Source organism: Grammomys surdaster, unplaced genomic scaffold (genome assembly GCF_004785775.1).
Source record: "Grammomys surdaster isolate TR1022 unplaced genomic scaffold, NIH_TR_1.0 127, whole genome shotgun sequence".
In the NCBI taxonomy this organism is placed as follows: Eukaryota; Metazoa; Chordata; class Mammalia; order Rodentia; family Muridae; genus Grammomys; species Grammomys surdaster.
Genome location: NW_021604585.1, coordinates 3,475,463 through 3,496,832, shown reverse-complemented (window position 1 = coordinate 3,496,832; position 21,370 = coordinate 3,475,463). Strand labels below are relative to the sequence as shown.

Genomic DNA, 21,370 nt, shown 5'->3' with positions numbered 1-21,370 from the left:
ACAAAAATATCCCCCTGAAAGAAACAACCACAAAAACTAAAAGTTCTAAGACCAAAAAATGGCCACAGTGGGGTGACCTGGATTTGGTGGCACCTGTGCAAGTTGTGCTGGAAACTCTGGTACAGCCCTGCAATCCCACACAGTAGGTAAGCTGTGAATTCAAGGCTGGACTGGGCTATAGAGAGTTCCAGGCCAGTCAAGCCTACTCAGTGAGACAGGGTAAAGAGTATGGAACATAAGAAAATGAAGTAACCACACTACGCTCTGCCTGGAGAGCAGATTAGAATGTTTTGGGAATGAAGAGGAATTGGACTAAAATAACTTACAGAGTTCATAAGCATAAAATAAAGCCCCAGGTCACATTACACAGCCTGTCACAAAGACAGTCATTTAACCTTCATTAGAATCTTCTTGGCTTCATGAAACTGAACTAGAAAAATTGATCCACAGACTGATGAATAAATGATTATTATTTTGTAGGATTACTAGCACAGCTGGCTTGAGAAGGTGGGTCGGAGTATAAATCATAATCCAGTAGAAAAAGGTAAAAACAAAACTGTTTTTATTCATTTTTCTTTTCAAGACAGGGTTTCTCTGTGTAGCCCTGGCTGTCCTGAAACTCATTCTGTTGGCCAGGTTAGTCTTGAACTCATGGAGATCCACCTGCCTCTGCCTCCCAAGTGCTGCAATTAAAGGTGTGCGCTACCACTGCCTGGCAATTTTATCTCTTCTTAATAAAGGCACAGTAAATCCAAAGAGTTACCACTTTTTCTCACAAAAGTGTCTCTTCCAGACTTACCTTACAACATAATTCACGCACACGATGCACTGTGGCTGAGAGTTCTTCGTATTATATATGACAGTTGCTTGAGTTTCAACCCAGACATATCCACCTCTTTTGGCAAGCATCCTGTACTGTCCAGTGGTAACTTGTCCTTTAGTAAACACTAGGGATAAGAAAGCACCACAAAGAAAATGTAACTGAATTTTCAATCAAATAAGTGTCAAATGTAGATTGTTACATTTTGTTTTGTTTAAAGACGCTCTGTGTAGCCCTGGCTGTCCTGAACTCCCTATGTACACCAGGCTGGCCTCAAACTCACAGAGATCCACCTGCCTCTGTCTCTGGAGCGCTGGGAGGGGGGGGGGGGCAGGGGGGTGGGTAGGGGTAACAGTATGTGCTACCATGCCTGGCTGGATCACTGGTTTATTTTTAAAAGGAGAGATATTTAAATAGTATATTTTATTACTTAAAATAGTTTTGACTGTTTAAGCTGATAGAGAAGCCCAAACACACTTGAAAATAAACTCCAAAGTAAAACTACTATCTTATTGCAAAAGACCGAAATCCAGAAGTGAGGGACAGGGTAGCTGCAGTTCCTTTAATGGTCACATTGTTGGACTAGAGACTAAGCACACAGCACATTCAAGAAAATAGTACAACTGTTTCCTTAAGTAGCAGAGAAGCAAACCACTCTACAGAAATTTGAATGTGTAAGCTGATATCGCACTGTAGCCTTCCAGCAGCTCCTGCGGTCTAAGTCAGTTACTGACTGAGGAGGGTGCAGTCAGTCAGTTGTGACGATGCTATCATTGAGTGCTGATGCTCTGACTACAATTTGGGCAAGTCACACTAATTCGGTGATATTCAATACACTCAATCATATTTGGAAGTCATTTTTCAGTCCAGATTAAACAGGCAAGTGAGAAATTATGAACTTTAACTTACTTTGGGACCTTAGACTTCATCTGAGGAAAAAAAAAATCAGAAACTTAGCCTATGTCAAGAGTGTCAGATATTACATGTGTATAATCCTCATCTCATTCACTGAGTCATGGAACAAATGCTGACTATCTTCTATTGGCCAACCATTGATTTCATGACATGTGTATGCAGAAAGTCTGTAACATTTGACTTTTATTTATTTCTATATTTAAGATTCTAGGGATGGTTTTTGTATTATTAAGTGAATAGCTGTAACAAAACAGTAATTTCATGATCAAAATGTCTTATGAAGAATCTGGTGACTGGGTGGCAATTTTAACTAAAAAGTTAGAGATACAAACAGTAGAGACTGCAGGACTTAAGCACTCTGACTCTTTCCTGGAGTTCTTCTAGTGTACTTACTATCATGGTGAGTTTTGGTCAGATGATCAGAGTCCAAAGCATGATAATACTCATAAATTGAGCGGCCCAAAAGTTCTTCTGGCTCATAACCCATCAACTCAGTAATTCTGTTACAAAACAAAACAAAATTATTCTTCACTTAAGTTTAAAACTCACCCTTAACAATTCTATACTTAGTATAATAGCCAGTCTTTCTATGTCATTTAGATCCATCCTTGATATCTGACTCTTATCCCTTTCACTCAAAATAATGACCTATCTTAAAAAACATATCATTCATATATATATATATATATATATATACACACACACACACACACACACACACACACATATAAATAAAATCGGTATCAAAGCAAGATATGAATAAATACTGATAATGCTAAGTTAAATGACAAAAGTTCCAAAGTCAGTCACAATTAGCTTAAAATACAGTTTAAATCTCTAGTAGTATTTTTCATAGAGCTAAATTGTTTATCTTACAATTTTTAGGCCCACTGGCAAGGCCTCACTTTAAAAGCTCCACTGTCATTAAGCCAAGGCTTAATTAAGACATTCATACTAAATGGAAAGTAAAGGAATAACCATGGTCATGTTTTTGAGGATAAGTCTTTTATTAATTTTATGAGAATTAATTTCAGATGGCAAAATGGCATCTAATTGAGTATGGGCTGGAGACCAGTCCCAGCAGCCTGTCTGGCCCTGGCAGTCCCTGGCCATTTCTTTAGGGAGGGAAATTCAAGCTGCCCCACAGAAGCCTGTGGGAGCCATGAGGACACACTTAATGAGGAGGGCGAGGCTGGACCCCATCTACTACGCCAACTCCAAACAGCCTCCTCTAACGTCTCTCTAGGAGCAGACACGAAGCAAGGGTGAGACTGACTGCTAGGCTTAGATTTCAAGGGAGTTGTTTTTAAACTGAGATGCTGATAAAAGATACTCATATCTTTTACCCAAAACACAAGCAAAAAGAAAACATCTAATCACAGAACGGGCATAAGCAAAGTATGCGCAGAACAGTATGTTAAATAATATAGCTTGTGCTGTCCCAGTTTAAGATCTACTCTAAAACCAACAACAGATTTAAGACATACACTTGCACTTCTTCACAAAGGGACGCACCAAAACACATCAACACTAGGTGGCAGCACTACACATGAAAATAAACTGCTTTAAAAATATTTGTTTTCCCCTCTATTCAAGAATGGTAGTAGGGACAGAATCTAGGGACTCACAAATGCCACCCCTCCCCTCCTCTCCCTTCCCCGTCATGCTGGTAGTGAGTGTTGTAGTGGTCTTGTGCACGCTAGCCTTTTTGGTTAAATTTTTTTTCTAGGAACTTCTTGTATCTATAACCCCTCAGAATGGAGATATGAAAAAAAAATGCTCAATTATGAAAATCTTACGTGACATTTCTAATATAGAGGCACCTGCTGCCAAATCTGACTAGTATAGGCAAGTGGAGGGAAAGAATTCAGGAGATGCAGGCAAGAGGATCAGATAAATGAAGATCATGTATACTGAGGAGGATGTTTTGATTCAACCACACATCAACCAGTATTTCTCAATCTGAGGAATGTTGCCTATTAAAGGACATTGAGAAATCAAAATAGAAATAGCAGAAAGACTGAGCAATTTTCCCCCCATGTTGAAAATGACTCTGCTGGTTTATATAGATGCAAGAAGTTCCTAGAAAAAAAAATTTAACCAGAAAACAAGAGTCTCCTGGTATGAGTTATCTTTAAGCTCTTAACTGATGTCATGATCGTTGTGTGAATTTTCTGATAGAACCAGAGGGGAATGCCACTGCCTTTCTCACTGTGACTCCTTTGCTTTCCTTTCTCTCCAGCCTGCCCTAGTCTCTGCTATAGAAATTTAAGATAGGCCCTTCATTTCCACCACCACACCTTTACATACTGGCAATAAACACCGTAATACAATTCTTAGTTTTTCTCCCTTCCTTGTATTAAGGTTGACACCAGCGATAAGTACACTGGACCTAAAACTACCTCCTAAAGGCCTCACAACAGATTTTTGAGGTCTGACTCTTCTAGTAAAGATTGCCAGTTTTACATCACCTTTCTCACTTTGAACTCAAGCCAGAAAGAAATCCAATATTGTGTGATTTTAGTCAGTGCTCTGTCAATGCTTCTTTGTCTAAAGCACGAAGAATTATCTAAATGTTAAGAATTTAAAATTGGTGTTTCCATAAAATCATTACCTCAAGTAGTAGGTAAAAAAGTTATGTGCTTGCTGGTTGCAGTGGCACATGCCTATAATCCCAGCACTTGGGATAGAGGCAGGTGGATCTCTGTGAGCTGGAGGCCAGCTTGATGTACAGGGTAAGTACGTTTCAGAACACCCAGGCTGTGTAGATTCTGTCTCAAAAAACCAAAAACTAACCAACCAATCAGATAAACAGACAGGAAAGTGGTCCAGTGAAAGGACAAGGTGCTCTTCATTATCCAGGTGCCAGTGTCAGAGTTTCAGTTGCTACACAATCGCTGCCTCTAATAACAGGCTACACAGCTTGCAGCAAAAAAGGATCCACAAGACAGCAGCAGAACAAGCACTGACAGAAGCATGTGCAAGGGATGCTGCCTAAGAAGATGCTCTTAGGCATCCTCTTAGAGTGTGTGCAAAGGCACAAAACATTCCAAACATGGAACTCTTGGTTATGAATGGGTGGGACTCTATCCATATGGTTGATTCTCCCAAATCCTGATAATCTGGTGAACTGAGAAAGGACTAGGCTGTAAATACCTTTCCTTGACATTTTAATACATTTAGATTTAACTGCACAAGTCTGTTTTACTTTCAGTTTTTAAAATATATGCCTACTTTAAATTTTATTTATCTGAGACAGACAGGTATCCGTATGTAGTATAGATCAGCTTTTTTTTTTGGTTTTTCAAGACAGGGTTTCTCTGTGTAGCCCTGGCTGTCCTGGAACTCACTCTGTAGACCAGGCTGGCCTCGAACTCAGAAATCTGCCTGCCTCTGCCTCCCAAGTGCTGGGATTAAAGGTCTGCGCCACCACCACCCAGCTAACAGGTCAGCTTTCTTGTCTCATCCTCCCAAGTGTTAAGATCACAGACATACAACACCACATCCAGAATGTACAGCTATCTTTTGATAAATAAAAATCTTCCCACCTACAATATTACAAGAAGCAACTGATGCATTTCTAACAAGAGAACAGCACAATCTGATCCTCACCTTGGGAAGCCCCCTTTGGATACAGCAGATATACAAGTAAAAAGGCACAAATCTGTTGGTAGAAATGCAGCTCAGGAGGTTATGGTAAGAACTGAATGACAGGTGTACAAGGTAGACAGAACAATGGGAGAGTCGAATGGTGCACTTATAATATTTACCACAAACTACTACTAAGTGTATTTGTGGTAAAAGTTACAGTCAGGTTTCAAGAGTCAACACCATTAGGGATCACAAAAGGAGCAGAAGGGTAGTTTAGTATCAGGAGGATTTATTTCGTCACTCAGAAAACGATGTAGGCAGAAACTTAACGATGTTGGCAGTTACACACAAGTAGCAACAGATTCAGGAACTGGTGACAGGAACATGGAGGTTAAAGACAGGTTACCTACTTTACATAAACTGTGTATCTTTAAAAGTTACTTTCTCAAAAGAACTTCATGATTTTTGTGTTCACTGCTTGCAGTACCAAGGCAAGAAGTCAGTGCCTTTTGAACACTGGACAAGTGAGCCACCTCTGACTGACATCCCTAGCCTTTAAAATGTTCTTGTGAGACTTGGAAATCACCTTCCTCCTGTCACAGTCTCCCCGTAGCTAAGATTACAGGAGTGTGCTGCTAGATATGGTCACAAGCTTCATCTTAGTAGACTTTGTAGAATATCTAAGTGCAGTATTTACAGTATAAATGTTAATCCTACATTTTTGTGTTCCAGGATACATCTTCATAGTCACCTTCATGAACACATCGATTAAGTTTTTACTATAGTGATATAAAAAGGCTACAGAAAAATCTAAATTTTAAAAATATAAAGTAGTTCATTTACCTTTCATCACAGTAAGAAAATTTCATATCAAGGCTGTGTCGACTGAGAAATGTCTTGCTGTCTAAAGGAATTTCAATATTTGATGGATGAGGAATGGGTTCACAAATCAGCACCAAGCATGTCATGGGTGGTTTCTTGTACCCACACTGAGGTTGGTTACTGTTGGTATCATAGACATGAATATGGCCTGTGCAGTGAAGCACCTGTATATGAGTAAGAAAATAAGCAGTTACCTTTTTAAAATAAAAAGAGGTGAGGGAGCTGGAGAGATGGCATAGCAGTTAGGACATTACAAGATAATGAGGCATTCTTACAAAAGGCATTGTGAGTGAGAGTAGGATGCTGGAGACGAGTCAGTGGTTGAGAATACTGACTGCTTTTCCAGAGGGCTCAGATTTGATTCCTACACTCACATGGCAGCTTGCAACCTGACACCTTCTTCTCATCTCTTCAGGCACCAGACATGCATGTACTGATATATATGCAGGCAAAACATCCATACACATAAAATAGAAACTAGGGATCACATATAATCCAGAGTATGGATTGAATGCCCTCTTTTGGCTTCTGCAAACACATGGTACACTTACATACATCCAACTAAAACATGCACGCACACACACACAAAATGAAAAACTAAGTCTTTTGCTGTTGTTTTAAAAAAAGAGGTTTCCTTGTATTAAGTCTAGGCTATCTTCTTCACTAATCTTGTCATTATAGTTGATTTTGCTCTGGTAACTATGGTTCAACAATGAACAAGAAAATGAAACTGAGATAAAAAATTATATTTGGATTTAAATGATAGTTGGCAAGGCCAACTGATAAGTTAGCTTGGTATAGAAATACCACATTTCCAATAATTTATGTTTATATCTCAAGCTGGCAAATTATTATACTGTTCTGAATGGAGTTTACATATACTAGAATAAATGCAAATATGCAAAAGGGAACAATTATACTTTTCCCTCATAACTCTTCTTTGAAATTTATTTTTATTCTATGTGTATAAGTGTTCTATCTGCATGTATATATACCTGGTGCCTGAGGAAGTCAGAAGGGAATACTGAATTTCCTGGAACTGGAGTTACAGATGACTGCGAGCTGAAGTGCTCTTAATTACTAAGCCCTTTCTCCATCCCCCTCAGAACTCTAAGCAAACCTCTTTTGGAGGAGGTTTGTTTGTTTGTTTTGTTTTGTTTTCCGAGGTGGGACCTGCTGTGTTCCCCTGGCTGGCTATGTAGACAAGGCTGCCTTCAGATTTCTATTAGCTGTTCTGCTTCCTTTCAGCACTCCTGGTGAAAGCTCTTGACACCAATATGTAAGTGTGTAGGTTTATCTACCTATAAATCAAGTGCACACTGAGAGTGCTTACCTTCCACGTTGCTGACTTGATGTTCATCGTCCTCCCCCGGCTCGTTAGGGTACATTTCATTCTTAGAAAAAAGCTCCGCTGTGTGTTTTGTTCTTTCCCCTTTCTCACTGGGCCTAATGAAAGCAAGAAACAAAGTTTTAAGTCATAGCTAAACATAGAAATTTGTTACAGTGAGAGCATCAGAGTGAGGATCTCAGCATTAACACCACGATGACCTGCTCCCTCTTCAGCTACTCGAGCACATCAGTAAGGTCTGACAGCTCCATCCAGTGAGAGCTGGACTGTGAGGGTAGGATGCTGGAGATGATGTGTGTACAACTGCAGTGATTCTCTGAACTGTGGGAGGAGAGGCCACACTTTACATGATTATTTATCTGGGCTGGTTTGTTCCAACTAAAGAAAATGGTATAAGTTTACCCTGTAAGTGTGCTTGCTGTCAATATATAAGGATGCCTCCTTCAAAAGAACTTGAGTAAATACTTCATGTCTTTTACCAATTGTGATAACTCAATTTTGAATAAGCAGCAATGTGTTTACAGAACTTTAAAAATGCCAACTTACCTTTTGTAAGTAAATAACATCTGTGTTTATGAAAGACAGATAGAATATTCTATCAGAAGTTACAGAAATCAGCCATGGTGGTACATGTCCATACTCAGCACTAGGGAGGCTGAAGAAGGAGGATGGAGAATTCTAGGCCAACCTGAGCTACATTTGAGACCTTGTTACAATTTAAGGGTACAGAAATAGGGGCTGGGAATGTAGCTCAATGGACAAGTACTTCCTTAGCACATACATGTAGACCTGGCTTTGATCCCCAGAACCACAAAAAGAAAAAGCCACAGAAATAAAGCAGAGAAAAATCAATTCAACTCTAATTTAATCTTAATGCCAAACCTCATAATTAAAAAAATTAGATTCCGTTTAGATGATTCTGAAACAGCATCTTGATTTCCTATTTTTATTGCTGAGTCTGGTTCAAAACAAATGTTTCATTTATTTGAAATGCCCAGAGGCCGGGCGGTGGTGGCGCATGCCTTTAATCCCAGCACTTGGGAGGCAGAGACAGGTGGATTTCTGAGTTCGAGGCCAGCCTGGTCTACAGAGTGAGTTCCAGGACAGCCAGGACTACATAGAGAAACCCTGTCTCGAAAAAAACAAAAACAAACAAACAAACAAAACCAAAAACAATAAAAAAGAAATGCCCAGAGAAGGTGATTTAGAGGTTGCTCATCAGATGATAGATGGATGATAGCTAAAGATATAAAATTTCTTTTTTGAGGTAATGACATTTTCTAAAATGACTGAGTGCGATGGTAGATGCTTTTAATCCCAGCATTTGGGAGGCAATTGGCTCACTATGAGTTCAAGAACAGCTTGGTCTACTTGGAGTCCTAGGCCAGCCAGGGCAACATAGTGAAACCCTGTCTCAAATACACAATAAAACAAGACAACTTTAAAAAATAAAATTAGAGATATGATGGTGGTTGGGCGATGTCTATGAATATACTAAAAAAAAAGTCATTGAAATTTATCAAATGGGTACATTTTAGGATATATAAAATGGAAGTATTAGGGGGGAAAACCCACAAAAATATTCATTATTTAGGACTGAGTGTGTATACTGTGACTGATGCAGAGATCAATAATTAGATGCAATGCCTTTAAGCATGTAATAAATACATACAGTAGGGTCAATAGCAATACAATACAAAGTAGTCAAGGCTTAATAAGAATGCTTTCAAAGAGCAGAGACTAGATCCTGACAGAGAAAAAGCAGCCAGTATACTCTGTTTAAGAATTAATGTTAAAAAAAAAATCAACTGTTAAAAAACTTTTGTAATTCAACAATTACTTCACAAAACTCTCAAGAGTTATGGAACTCTCTTACAACTCTTTTTAAAAAATTTACTTATTGAAACAAGGTCTCACTCTGTAGCCTTGGCTGGCTTGAAACTAGTTACATAAACTATGCTGGCCTGGAATCAAGAGATCTGCCTATAGCTGCCTCCTAAGTGCTAGGAATAACACAACATACTTCCAACTACAGTCTCAAGTGACTGAAAACATCCTTAGAAGTTAAAGCACCTTTGTGCTCTTAAAATCCTGGCCATCCCCCAACCCTGTCTTTTTGGGGCATTAAAAGAGCCGAACCCAAACTGTCACTGTGTATTCAATAATCATCTAAACTCTTATCACCTGTCATTTGTATTATAACTTCTTGCCTTAGTACTGCATTCTTATTTATAATTGTCTTGGTCTTTTAATGATCTTTCCATTTTGTCTACTCATGTATGTAATTATTAATTCATGTAATTACGTATTAATTCAATGATTTTTTAAAACTTTTGTGAATTTTCTAAAATGTAGAATAACAGTTTTAACAAAGAATAGTATTAACATTAATTGTGAAATAACATTCTCTCTTAAATCAATACATTACCAAAAAAATAAAATTAGTAACAATATCTGACTGAAAAATCACCTGTCATATTAAATCAAACAATAGACTTTTCTTCTCACCATTTCTGTGTGTAAGCATTTCTCTCATTTCCTCATGGTCACATGGATGAGTAAAATCAAACACACTGTGTCCAGTTAGTTCAAACTGCAAACACATTAAAAAAATTAGATCTATATCATATAATCATAAAGTACCTAGAAGTGCTCTTCATATATGGGGACTTTACCTGAGTTAACCCCATGTATTTGTTCACGTTATCAGAAATGTAAATCATGTCACCATCATCTGTTAGCACCATAACAAAGCCATCCAGAGCTTTCAGGTAAAAGCAGTTCATCTGTGCTTTCATTTCATCTTCAATGTCCAGATCACCTGTAAGGGTACATGTGGAAAGAAACAAAATGAGGCTTTATCTCACATACTTTTAAATATCTACAGTACAGTACATTAAAAGTACATACTTTTTAATATCTACAGTACAGTATATATATTTATTTCTGTATATTTTCCAGTTGTTTTACATAATTGTTTAAAATAACAAATTTGCAAACAAGCAAATCACCAAGAAGATAAAAACAGATGATATTTTTAAAAGATAGGTTATGCTTTTATACCCAGTCCTAAGGAGGAAGAGCCAGATGGGTCTATATGAGTTCAAGGCAGCCTAGTTTACACAGCAAGATACAGATCAGCCAGGGTTACATGGTGAGACTCTGTTGGGGGTAGGGGGGAGAAGAGGAGGAGGAGAAGGAGAAGGAAAAGGAGACACAGAGCATGGGGGTGGGGGGGGGAGGAGAGAGGGGAGAGGGGAGAGAAGAGACGGGGGAGGGAAGAAATGAATGAATGGAATGTAGCTTTAAAAGCTAGTAAGAGAATGTTGTCATGTGGAAGAATCGAGAATATATTCTACAGAATCAAACAATGACAACTTTACTGGGTTATAATATCTATTCACTGATCATGCTAAAGTACCAGGGGCTATAGAGTTACTGAATTTTTTTTATGTGTTTAAAAAATAAAAGGTAAACCAAAACAATTTACAGTACAAAAAGGATTATTCCCACAACTAAGAAAAGCAAAGCTTGATAAAAGGAATAAAGAATACTGAAAGATGTAATTAGGTCCTTAAAAAGGCATTGTGTTGGGGCAATGCTGGAGAGATGACTCAGCAGTTAAGAGCACTGGTTGATCTTTCAGAAGATCTGGGTTCAATTCCCATCACTCACAACTGTCTGTAACTTCAGTTCCAAAAAATCCTCTTCTGGCTTCTGCAGCATTAGGCACGCAAGTGTTGAAGGCATGCACCATACACATGCAATAATAACTTAATTTGGGTTTTTTTAAAAGAGCAGCATCATGGGGCTAGAGAGAGAACTCCACATTTAAGAATGCTTGCTGCTCAACCAACAGGACTACATTTTGGACACCAGCACCCACCTCAGGTGGCTCATAAATCCCTGTAACTCTAGCTTCAAGGGATTGGATACTCTCTTCTGGCCTCCACAGGCCCCTTCATAAGAGCATATTAATATGTGCACACAGGTGCACAGCCATGGACACACACACACAATCTCTTAGAAGAAAGTATTGTAGCCTCCTGCTTAAAGGAACTTCTAGATCTTCCTAACTTCTAATTTTCAGGTCTACTATGTTTTTGTAGAACTCACCGGCATCCAGAAGTTTCCTCACACGTAAGTAACTGATGGTGAGCCTCATAACAGAAGCTTTATCAAGATGTGAGCTCACATTGTGGGGAAGTGGCAACTGATGAGCGAGTTCATAGAAAACTTCAGATTCTTTGCTTCGCCGAGATCTTGCTGCATCTCTAGACTTTTCTTTTCGACGTTCAGAACTCATCCTACTTAACAAAAAAAAAAAGGAGAGAAGGGGGGAGAGAGAGAGAGAGAGAGAGAGAGAGAGAGAGAGAGAGAAAGAGAGAGAGGAGAATCTATATGTTAGTTTATCTTAACTCGAATAAAACTTTTTACATTTTTTGTTTACTGTATAAGGATTAGAAGAAGTCATGTAAAATTATTATATAAGTACTTGTATGGAACATGAACAAAGTTTTATATGATAGCTTTTATATACAAATTTTAGATTACTGAAAACATAATAAATTCTTTTAAAATGTCCAAGATTAACATTTCCAAAGCAGATGTTTTCACCTCCAAATTTACAGTAGCTTATATATCTAATGCCTCACAAATCATTCCCAAGTATCTCAGTATAGAAAAACCCTAAACAAATTTGAACCCTAAATAAGAAACTAAAGTATATTATAACCTGAGAATAGGTAATAAATTTATGGGCAGGTTAAGATACTAATAGCCATATATAATTTGATTAGTTTCTTTTGACATTAATACCTTCCCCACCCACTCTCTTACCATGGGCTTTTACATTAGCAGCTGTAACAAGCTACTACTTTCAGTTGCTTTCTTCCTTAGACACTGCTTATCTGGTACTGGCATAATGGATACCAAATAAATGCAGGAATGTGTTAAAATAAAAGTAGTCATAGTACTGACCCATAGGTGGGCTAGTAAAGGTAAGAAAAGCATCAATATAATGATACATATTGAGAATTCTTTCCAAAACAGATTTGTTTAAGTTATATCAAGTAAAGCTGTCTTCCTTTGCTTATTCTCCTGAATATAGGGCTAAACCTGGCTGTTCTTAGCTGCTTCTCTAAGCCTGCCATTATCAAATATTACTCTGCACTAGGTGCTTAGTTCTCTCATAACAACTCCTACATATATTAAACAGTGTCTTCATCTTATGAAAAGAAGCTGGGGTTCCATAGATTAAAAACAGCCATTGTGTGACAAATAAGAAAGGAACACCAGTGTTTAAGTCTTTTCCATAGTCTTCTCTATTAACGGAGAATGCTGCCTCTATTTTACTCGTCCACTCCAATCTTACCAGGTTAGATAGTTACTTCATGTTCAAAACAGCTCTTAGTATTAAACATTTAACAATATAACAGGGACTTATTTCACTCAGTTCTTCTTGTATTTCATGAACAAAGCACATACATAGTCATCTCTTCTTTAAACCTCCTTCCTTTCAATGTAAGGCTGAAAGCTACAAGCAGAAAAACAACTTTAAATAACTGTCAGAGTTCTCAGCAACTCTCTTGTTATAAAGTTTTCAAAGTTTAATAAAGAGGGTGTACATTTGTTAGATTCTAAACTGTAATACAAAAATTTCAACTCAAACGTTTAGTGGGTATATCCAACTAAATGTTTTGGCACTGGGATACAGCACTGTCATCAACTGTGCAGTTGAGTTACAAAAATGTTTCAACAAAACATGTTTTATGTAAGCTTACAATTATTTGTGTTAGTCACATTTGTACACAGTATGTGGCACATGTGATCTGTAGGTCACTGGTTGGATACACCTGATTGTAGAGCAATTTGACTCAAGAATCTTAAGATTTTAAGTAGGGCTATAAAGAAACTTGTCACAAACAGGGGGTTAGGTATGATACACTATATACAGGTACAAAATTCTGAAATTAAAAAAAAATCATTTGGAGCTACTTATATAAATGAATCAGTATATTCTTAATATTCTACAATAAAAATAGAGGCCATACGAGAGTGCCATAATGTCAATAGTTTGAAAATTTTTAAGTACTTAAAACTGCTTTGTTTCCTCACTATTTTCAATTTGAACTTTGTCATGAAACTCATACTCTGGAAGGGAGGTAAGAGAGATAGCAGAGATCTACTGGGTTACAATGGACACTAACAAATGCTGTTTACACACACAGACACACACACCCACTGACAGGGTCTCACTGTACATCTCTGGCTGGCTTGGAACTTACTATGTAGTCCAGGCTTACCTTGAACTCAGAGATCCATCTGCCTGTTCCCAAAGTCTGGGATTAAAAACATGAACTGTCACACCAGGGACATTTTTCTTCTTTTAAATGTGTGTGTAGTGGTGGCTGTGGGAAGCAGCAACTATTTGAATGATCGGCTTTCAGCCTGAATTTTAAATCAGGCTAGGTGTAGAGAATCTGTCTTATATGCAAGCTGAAACACTTAGCTATCCTCCCTTACAACTTAACAAATCTAAACTACTGAAAAACAGCCACTCAAATGAAACACCTGAGGGAAAATTTTTGAAAAAAGTTTCAAGGGTTTTAGAGCCTGAACTGCCTACTTATCTACTCTCTGGAAGGCTCTGTATCAGTCATCTACCACAAAACTGCAGGATTCACAAAGATTTATTTTTGTCAGACCCAGAAGTCTAGGTCCCAGAGATGGATCCTGTACTACCTCTTACCTTAGCTTGTACCATGAGCTGTACAGACTTGCAGCATGCAAAGTACTGTATCTCTGTAAATTACCAATTCCATCTATGTTGTTTTTTGATACAGATCAAGTGAAATTCTGCTTCTATGCCTATTTGAGGTGGTATTTCAGCCAAGTATATAAAGTTCTGTCTTTGAATAATTTGCTTACCAATTTCTACAACTATTCTAGATAAAACAGAAACTAGTAAAATAACTAAATCTTTTTAGCATTGTGGTTTCTGTTTAAAAAATTATCAGGCACTAGACATAAAACTAAAACTCTTTAAATTATTTTTATAGAACTCCAGAAAGTATTTTAAGCCATTGCTTTATTTAGTGTACATAAAAAGTTTGTGAATATATTTGTTTTATAAAGAAAGCCCGTTTTTCTTTAGGTTAAGAAGACAAAAATAAGTACACCAAAAGGCCTGTTAGTTTCCTAACTATAAAAAGATGTGGCTTTTGTTTCTGTTGTTTTTTTTTTTTCCAAGACAGGGTTTCTCTGTGTAGCCCAGGCTATCCTGGAACTCACTTTGTAGACCAGGCTGGCCTTGAACTCAGAAATCTGCCTGCCTCTGCCTCCCAAGTGCTGGGATTAAAGGTGTGCACCACTACTGCCTGGCAAAAAGATGTGGCTTTATGAGCTGAGATTAGGGGCTCGCCATGTTAGCATGCTTACTGTTCTTGCAAGGAACCAGAGTTCTGTTACTAGCACCAGCGGCAGACAAGTCACAGCTGCCTGTAACTCTAGCTGCACAGGAATCCAACACTGTCTTCTAGCTGCCACAGGTGCCTGCACACATGAACACACATGTATACACACATATACATAAATAAAATCTTTTTAAAAAGAAACTAAAATTATGAAAACTGAGGCAGGAAAGAGCAAGTTTGCTGTTAGCCTGAGCTACAGAGCAAGAAAATATCTCAAAACAAACAAATAATACCAAAACCCCCTAAAGTTAAATCATAACATTAAAAATATTGGCAGATCAGACTTATTCCTAAAATACTTCATATATAAATTTTTTAAGTTATCCCTGAACTCTATTATTTGACAAACAAAACACTGTAGCTTTGAGAAATAAGTTGTTCTTTCAGGTTTTGTTTTAAAATTGTGTTTGTATTTCTACAGGACAGACATTCTGAAACAAATGGTCAAGACAATGGCTACTTAACTTTTTGAATCAGAAGCAGCTTTCCTGAAAGGTCTGCACCCATTTTTGTCTCTGGCAATCAATGAATGTGTACATACACTTTCCTATGTACTCTGCAGTATTATATATTATGAATTAAAGAAAAATCTTAATAGTTTTAAACCAAACTGATAAATGAGAACTATACCTCCTTGCTTCAATTCTCATACACCTTGTATTTATTTGTGTGTACACATGTCTGTCTTGAGTGTATGGACCTGTATGTTGGGTATGCATCCATGAAGGAAGGCCTGAAAAGGGCATGGAACCCCTTGGAGCTACAGCTATGGGTCTTGTGGAATGCCTGGCTTGATATGTGGGTGTTGGGAACTGAACCCCAGCCCTCAGGATTGGAGAAATTTTCTACCGCTAAGCCATCTCTTCAGCCCCATGCCTATACTTTTTAAAGTCTCAGTCTGAAGAAAATTTTAAGGAATTTTCATGTTTCCTCCTTTGGCATGTATGCTGCTTTTTACTTAGGTAATAAGTATTCTTATTCTAATATTCTAAATATTTTTCGACTATTAACTTATTTAATCTTTACTATGTTATACTTACACTGCATTTACACAGACACACAGACACACACTCTTTATAGAGTTAATAAACGGTCAGACCTGTATTCCAGCCTAAACAGTCTGACTGAGAATCCACACTATTAACAATCATCAAGACAAAAATTCTAGGCTATTATTACAAAGTTTAAACACTGTTAACTGCAAACATCCAATGCTTAAAGAAGTTATACAGGTTAACTTCTTTGAATACAGGACTGAAAGCTAAGCTACTCAGGAGGGATTCATTACCAGACTCTGATAAATCCAAAAACCTAATTGAAAAGCACCTACTCTGAAGGCAATGAACTGCTCACCACTGATCAATAACTCTTCAAACCAAGACAACTTTTAAAATGGGCTAACCTTTATGAAGAGAGAATCAGGCTGATAATTCAGTCTACCCTATGTCCTCCCAAATACTGATCTCTGCAGAGCAGCTAAATGAACATCTAATTTCACTATGATTTGTTTATTTGCTCAGCATCAGTCTGCTACAGCATCTTCCTTATTTTGTTTATATTCATTTCTCTTTACTTTATAAAGCAAAACTAAAGAATAAAGGCTGAGGCTTTCTTTTTAAACACAAAGCAGTCAGACCTCCTTAAGATAATGGACACAATATAATTAAAAACATATTCTCAAAAGAAGCATATCCTGAGACTGGTTTTTAAGTAAGGGGCCTGCTGTTTTAACACTGAAAGCTATCCCTCCTAAGATTTTTAACTTTCATAAGAAAATAAAAAGAGAGTTTACCAAATTTTTGGTTTATATTTCACAGTACATTTGAGGAGACTTAAAAAATACCATTGGGCCTAGAAAGATAGCTCAGTGGTTAAGAGAGAGTATTGTTCTTCCAGAGGACCTGTGTTTGGTTGTCAGCACCCATGTCAGGCAGCTCATAATGCTTTAACTAATACAGAAGGTCTGATGTTCTCTTCTGTCCTATGAAAGTACCTGAACACCCATATACATACTTTCCCATATTTAAAAATTAAAAGGAAATTTAAAAAATTTACGTGTATGGGTGCATGTCTGTGTACCATTTGTGTGCTGTGTGCCCAACTCCTACCTCCACCCTCACCCAGTGGCCAGAACAGGATGTATGAACTCTCTGGCTCTGGTTTGGTTAGGAACCAAACCTGCCTCTACAAAAGAAGCAAGCGCTCCTAACCCTCCAAGCCATCTTGCCAAAAAGGAGGTTTACAGACAACAGGAAAGAGCAGAGATACTGAAACAGTTTGTGAAAGAGGGCCAATGTTTAAGAAGTTTCCTGGCTTAATCATTTCTACATTCTATGTTTTTTGATTTGTTTTCTTAAAGACAAGGTCCTGCTGTGTTGACCAGGCTGGCTTCAAACTCTAGGACCTTCTGCCTCAGCTCTCCAATGCTGGATGACACATACAACACTTAAGTCTTTTACGATTTTGTTTTAAGATAATGTGGTCAGGAAAATGTACAAACTACAACATTAAAGTATTCAATCAACTGTGTGTGTGTGTGTGTTGAATGCACATGAGAAGGTCACAGGATAATGTTGGTGTTCTCATCTATCAGATGACACAGGGTCTCTTACTGACCTGGGAGATCTCCCTCAGAGTGTTGTGATTACAGGCACATGCAGCCATACCAGGCTTTTAAAGTGGATGCTAGAATTTGAACTGAGGCCCTCATGCCTCCACAGGAGTGTTATTCACTAAGCCATTTCCTTAGTCTATTAATTTAAAATTTTTATTATAAACTCCTAAACCCAGCCAAAAATGATTAATTTTGTTTTCTACAATCTTTTCCCAGAAAGTGTTGTTTTCAGTAAATTGATTCCATTATTAATTTTCTACTTTAAAAGAGGGGTAGAGATTACTCTTAAACAAATATTTTATATTTGTTATTAAGAATATTTTTATTGGGGCTGGAGAGATTGCTCAGTGGTTAAGAGCACTGACTGTTTTTCCAGAGTTCAATTCCCAGCAACCATCTGGTGGCTCACAACCATCTGTAATGGCATCCGATGTTCTCTTCTTGTGTGACTGAAGAGAGTGACAGTGTATTCACATATGTAAGATAAATAAATAAATCTTTGAAAAAAAAAGAGTACTTTTATTAATAGGCTCTTTCTTTCTGTTAATAAAACTAGAATATCTCATCCTAATAACATTTAATAAGAGAAAAACTGTAAACTGGAAAACCCAGAAAAAATGATATTTTAATATACGTACAAATTATAGTTTTGGTTCTATAATCTAAAGTGCTTCCTAAAGTCTAACTGATAAACTTAATTACACACTCTCAAGGCAGGCAGGTGGATCTCTGGGAGTTTGAGGCATAGCAAGTGCTAGGTCAGCCAAAGGTACACAGTGAGACCCCGTCTCAAATACAAAGAGAACTCCTGACTGAGTTTATCTTCCTCCTCTGCTACCACCCCCCCCCACCCCTCCCACCACCACCGCCCCCCTTCCCCCCAACTGGCCCCCCCCACTACCAAGAAAAAGAAATAAACAGAGCTAGAGAGAGAGCTCAGCAGTTAAGAGCTGTACTTCCAGAGGACACAAGACCTGATCCTATACTCAAATCTAGCTCCAGGGAGCAGAAGCCTCTGGTTTCCATGAGCACTTGCACTTACAACTTACACACATGCACACACACACACACACACACACACACACACACTTAAAAAATAAAATCTTTTTCCCCCCTTCCCTTCTTCCTCTTGCTCTGGCCCCTGTTCCTGCTCACTCCGGCCCAAAGGTTTTTTATTTATTTATTATATGTCAGTACACAGTAGCTCTCTTCAGACACCCCATAAGAGGGCATCAGATCTCATTACAGATGATTGTGAGTCACCATGTGGTTGCTGAGATTTGAACTCATGACCTCTGGAAAAGCAGTCAATGCTCTTAACCACTAAACCATCTCTCCAGCCCAATAAAAATAAATCTTAAATCTTAAGAAGGATGAACAAGACAAAATAGAATACTTCTCTAGTTGCATCAAGGCTAAGGCAGAAGAATCACTTTGAGTCCAAGAGTTGGACAGCCAGCCAGGTGACATAGTGAGACCCTTTCTGAAAATACTTAACCTTTTACATCTTTCTAGAAAGACTAGAAGCGTAATAATCTAAGTTTAAGATCTTGAAAATACCTTATTATTTTAAATTAATCTCAGCAGAACTATTTAAATGAGAAAAAAATAAGTGGTTATATATACCTAAGGTCAATCACTGACTAGACTTCCTGTACTGGAAACTGAGGGGTAAGCTCTAGGTATCTTTTTAAAGAATTTCTTCAGGGGATTGTAGAATATATTAAAATTTGGTGTCTTGGGCTAGTGAGATGACTCAGTGGTTAAGAGCACTAGCTGTTCCTTGCAGAAGGCCTAGAGTTCAAGTCTCAGTACTCTAGTTCCGAGGAATCCAATATTCTTCTGGCCTCCATGAGCAATGCATGCATGGAGTACACAGACATATACAAGGCAGAATACCCAATACATAGAATAAAAATAAATCTTACAAAAACTGATGTCTTTCACAGTCAAAGAATATTTTTTTGCTTCCTCCCACCCCCCAATTCTCTGTAACTTATGTGTGTTTATTTGTGTGTTGCTGGGGATGAAACCGAGGGCTTTACACATAAAGAATTTAAAAATAAATTAAATCACCTTTATACAACTGTCAGAATGAAGAATCACTGGTCCATCAGTACCAGCTGTGTTAATGGCGTCTCCCGAAATCATACTAACTGCTTCCACTGAACAGTGGTAGCTCAGTAGATGCTACTCTCCCCCATTCCCAATGCTTCAATTCCTGGTTAGCTGAATCTATAGATATGTGTTCACAGCTACAAAGGGTAAACAGTACTCCCCCAACCCTCAGCATTAATCCAACCATCCTTCTGTATTCTAAGGAATGCTTCCAAAAGCCCCTCCTACCTCCACATTCTAGATGCCAATATCTGCAGAGAAGTTCCTGTCTCGTATAAAATGGTAACATCTAGATGATTTGTTCTTGTGCAATAGAAATGCTACTCATCTCCCCAACAAAATGTTTCAATCCCTAGTTGGCTGATCGATATAGCACCCAAGAACATAGAAGGCAAACAGTATCTCCTTTCAGTTTGATTATATACTATGACAAAGTAATGGATTCACATTTAGAGCAGGGAAACTAAACTTTGTGTATATATTCAAAACAGTGTGTCCTTTAAAACGATTTCTTTGAACGTGATGGGAGATGATTAAGTTTGTACAAGTTCAGAATCAAAGTATACACAATCATACCTTGAAATTTTTTCCCTCTTTAGTTCTAAAAGTTAACCATGATGAAGATACTATAAATGATGACAAAGAAGTTCTTGTAATACAAGAGTCTCTACTCACCATCTATATTAGTTGCTCCTAACCAATGTTAACTAATTTTGAGTAATAACCCTCTGATCTTACTTCCTTGTCTGTGAAAAAGATAATGTTCTCATATGTGGTAGGTCTCAGACTCCATGTAAGAAGATGTCTCCATTTTTAAAGTAGTCTATGTCTTTCTACATTTCAGATACTTAATATAAAATTTAAGTTAAAAGATTAAGAAATTATAGGACTTCTCTTAACAACAATAAGAAACATGAGAGTCACCTTCAGACATTTAAAAGGATGTCATCTAGAAGGCAGATTTGTTCATTTAAGCAATTTCAGAGAACTGTGAGCCGAAATTACATGGAAATTACATTCCATTCAAAGCAGTCAAAGCAGTGTTAAAGGTACAGTTTATGAGAATTGTAAAACTTTGGTTTTGGTGTCAATTGAGTATATTCTAGATTATAAATGATTTCTATTTTTTTTTATTTTATGTGCATAGATGTTTTGCCTGCATGCATATATGCATGCCTGATGCCTGAAGAGATGAGAAGGTGTCAAGAGTCCCTGGAATAAGAGTTACAGGTGGCTGTGAGGCACCATGTGGATACTGGAAATCAAACTCAGGTCCTCTGGAAGAGCAGCTATTGGTCTTCACTGCAGAACCATCTCTACAGCCTGATTCTTGCATAGTTTTATATTCCTGCTACAAGTCTGTATTTGAGGTGATCCGACTGGTATCAAATAACCATTAAAAAGGTTACTCTGTAGCCCAAGGTAATCTTGAACTGGTGGCATCATTAGCCTTCCAAATCCTGGGATTACAGACATGACCACCAACATCTAGAGTTTTTAAAGATAGTACCATGCCATAGCCCAGGTTAATCTGGATCCTTAACCTCACACTTCTGAAATAGTGTCCAGGCTGAGCTTGAACTTGACAGCCTCCCAGCTCAGCTTTC

The 21,370-nt window shown here is 37.8% G+C and overlaps 1 protein-coding gene across 1 annotated transcript in view; it reads right to left on the bottom strand.

The window, feature by feature from the left end:
* Window positions 1–21,370, bottom strand: part of Hif1a (hypoxia inducible factor 1 subunit alpha) — a 43,390-nt gene that overhangs the window by 9,044 nt on the left and 12,976 nt on the right. Inside the window, exons 2-8 of the mRNA XM_028789315.1 lie at window positions 11,673–11,863; window positions 10,232–10,377; window positions 10,065–10,149; window positions 7,542–7,654; window positions 6,170–6,372; window positions 2,129–2,235; window positions 800–947 (exon numbers count right to left, since the gene is read on the bottom strand). Coding sequence (XP_028645148.1) covers window positions 800–947; window positions 2,129–2,235; window positions 6,170–6,372; window positions 7,542–7,654; window positions 10,065–10,149; window positions 10,232–10,377; window positions 11,673–11,863 — 993 coding nt within the window. The remainder of the gene's footprint in view (window positions 1–799; window positions 948–2,128; window positions 2,236–6,169; window positions 6,373–7,541; window positions 7,655–10,064; window positions 10,150–10,231; window positions 10,378–11,672; window positions 11,864–21,370) is intronic.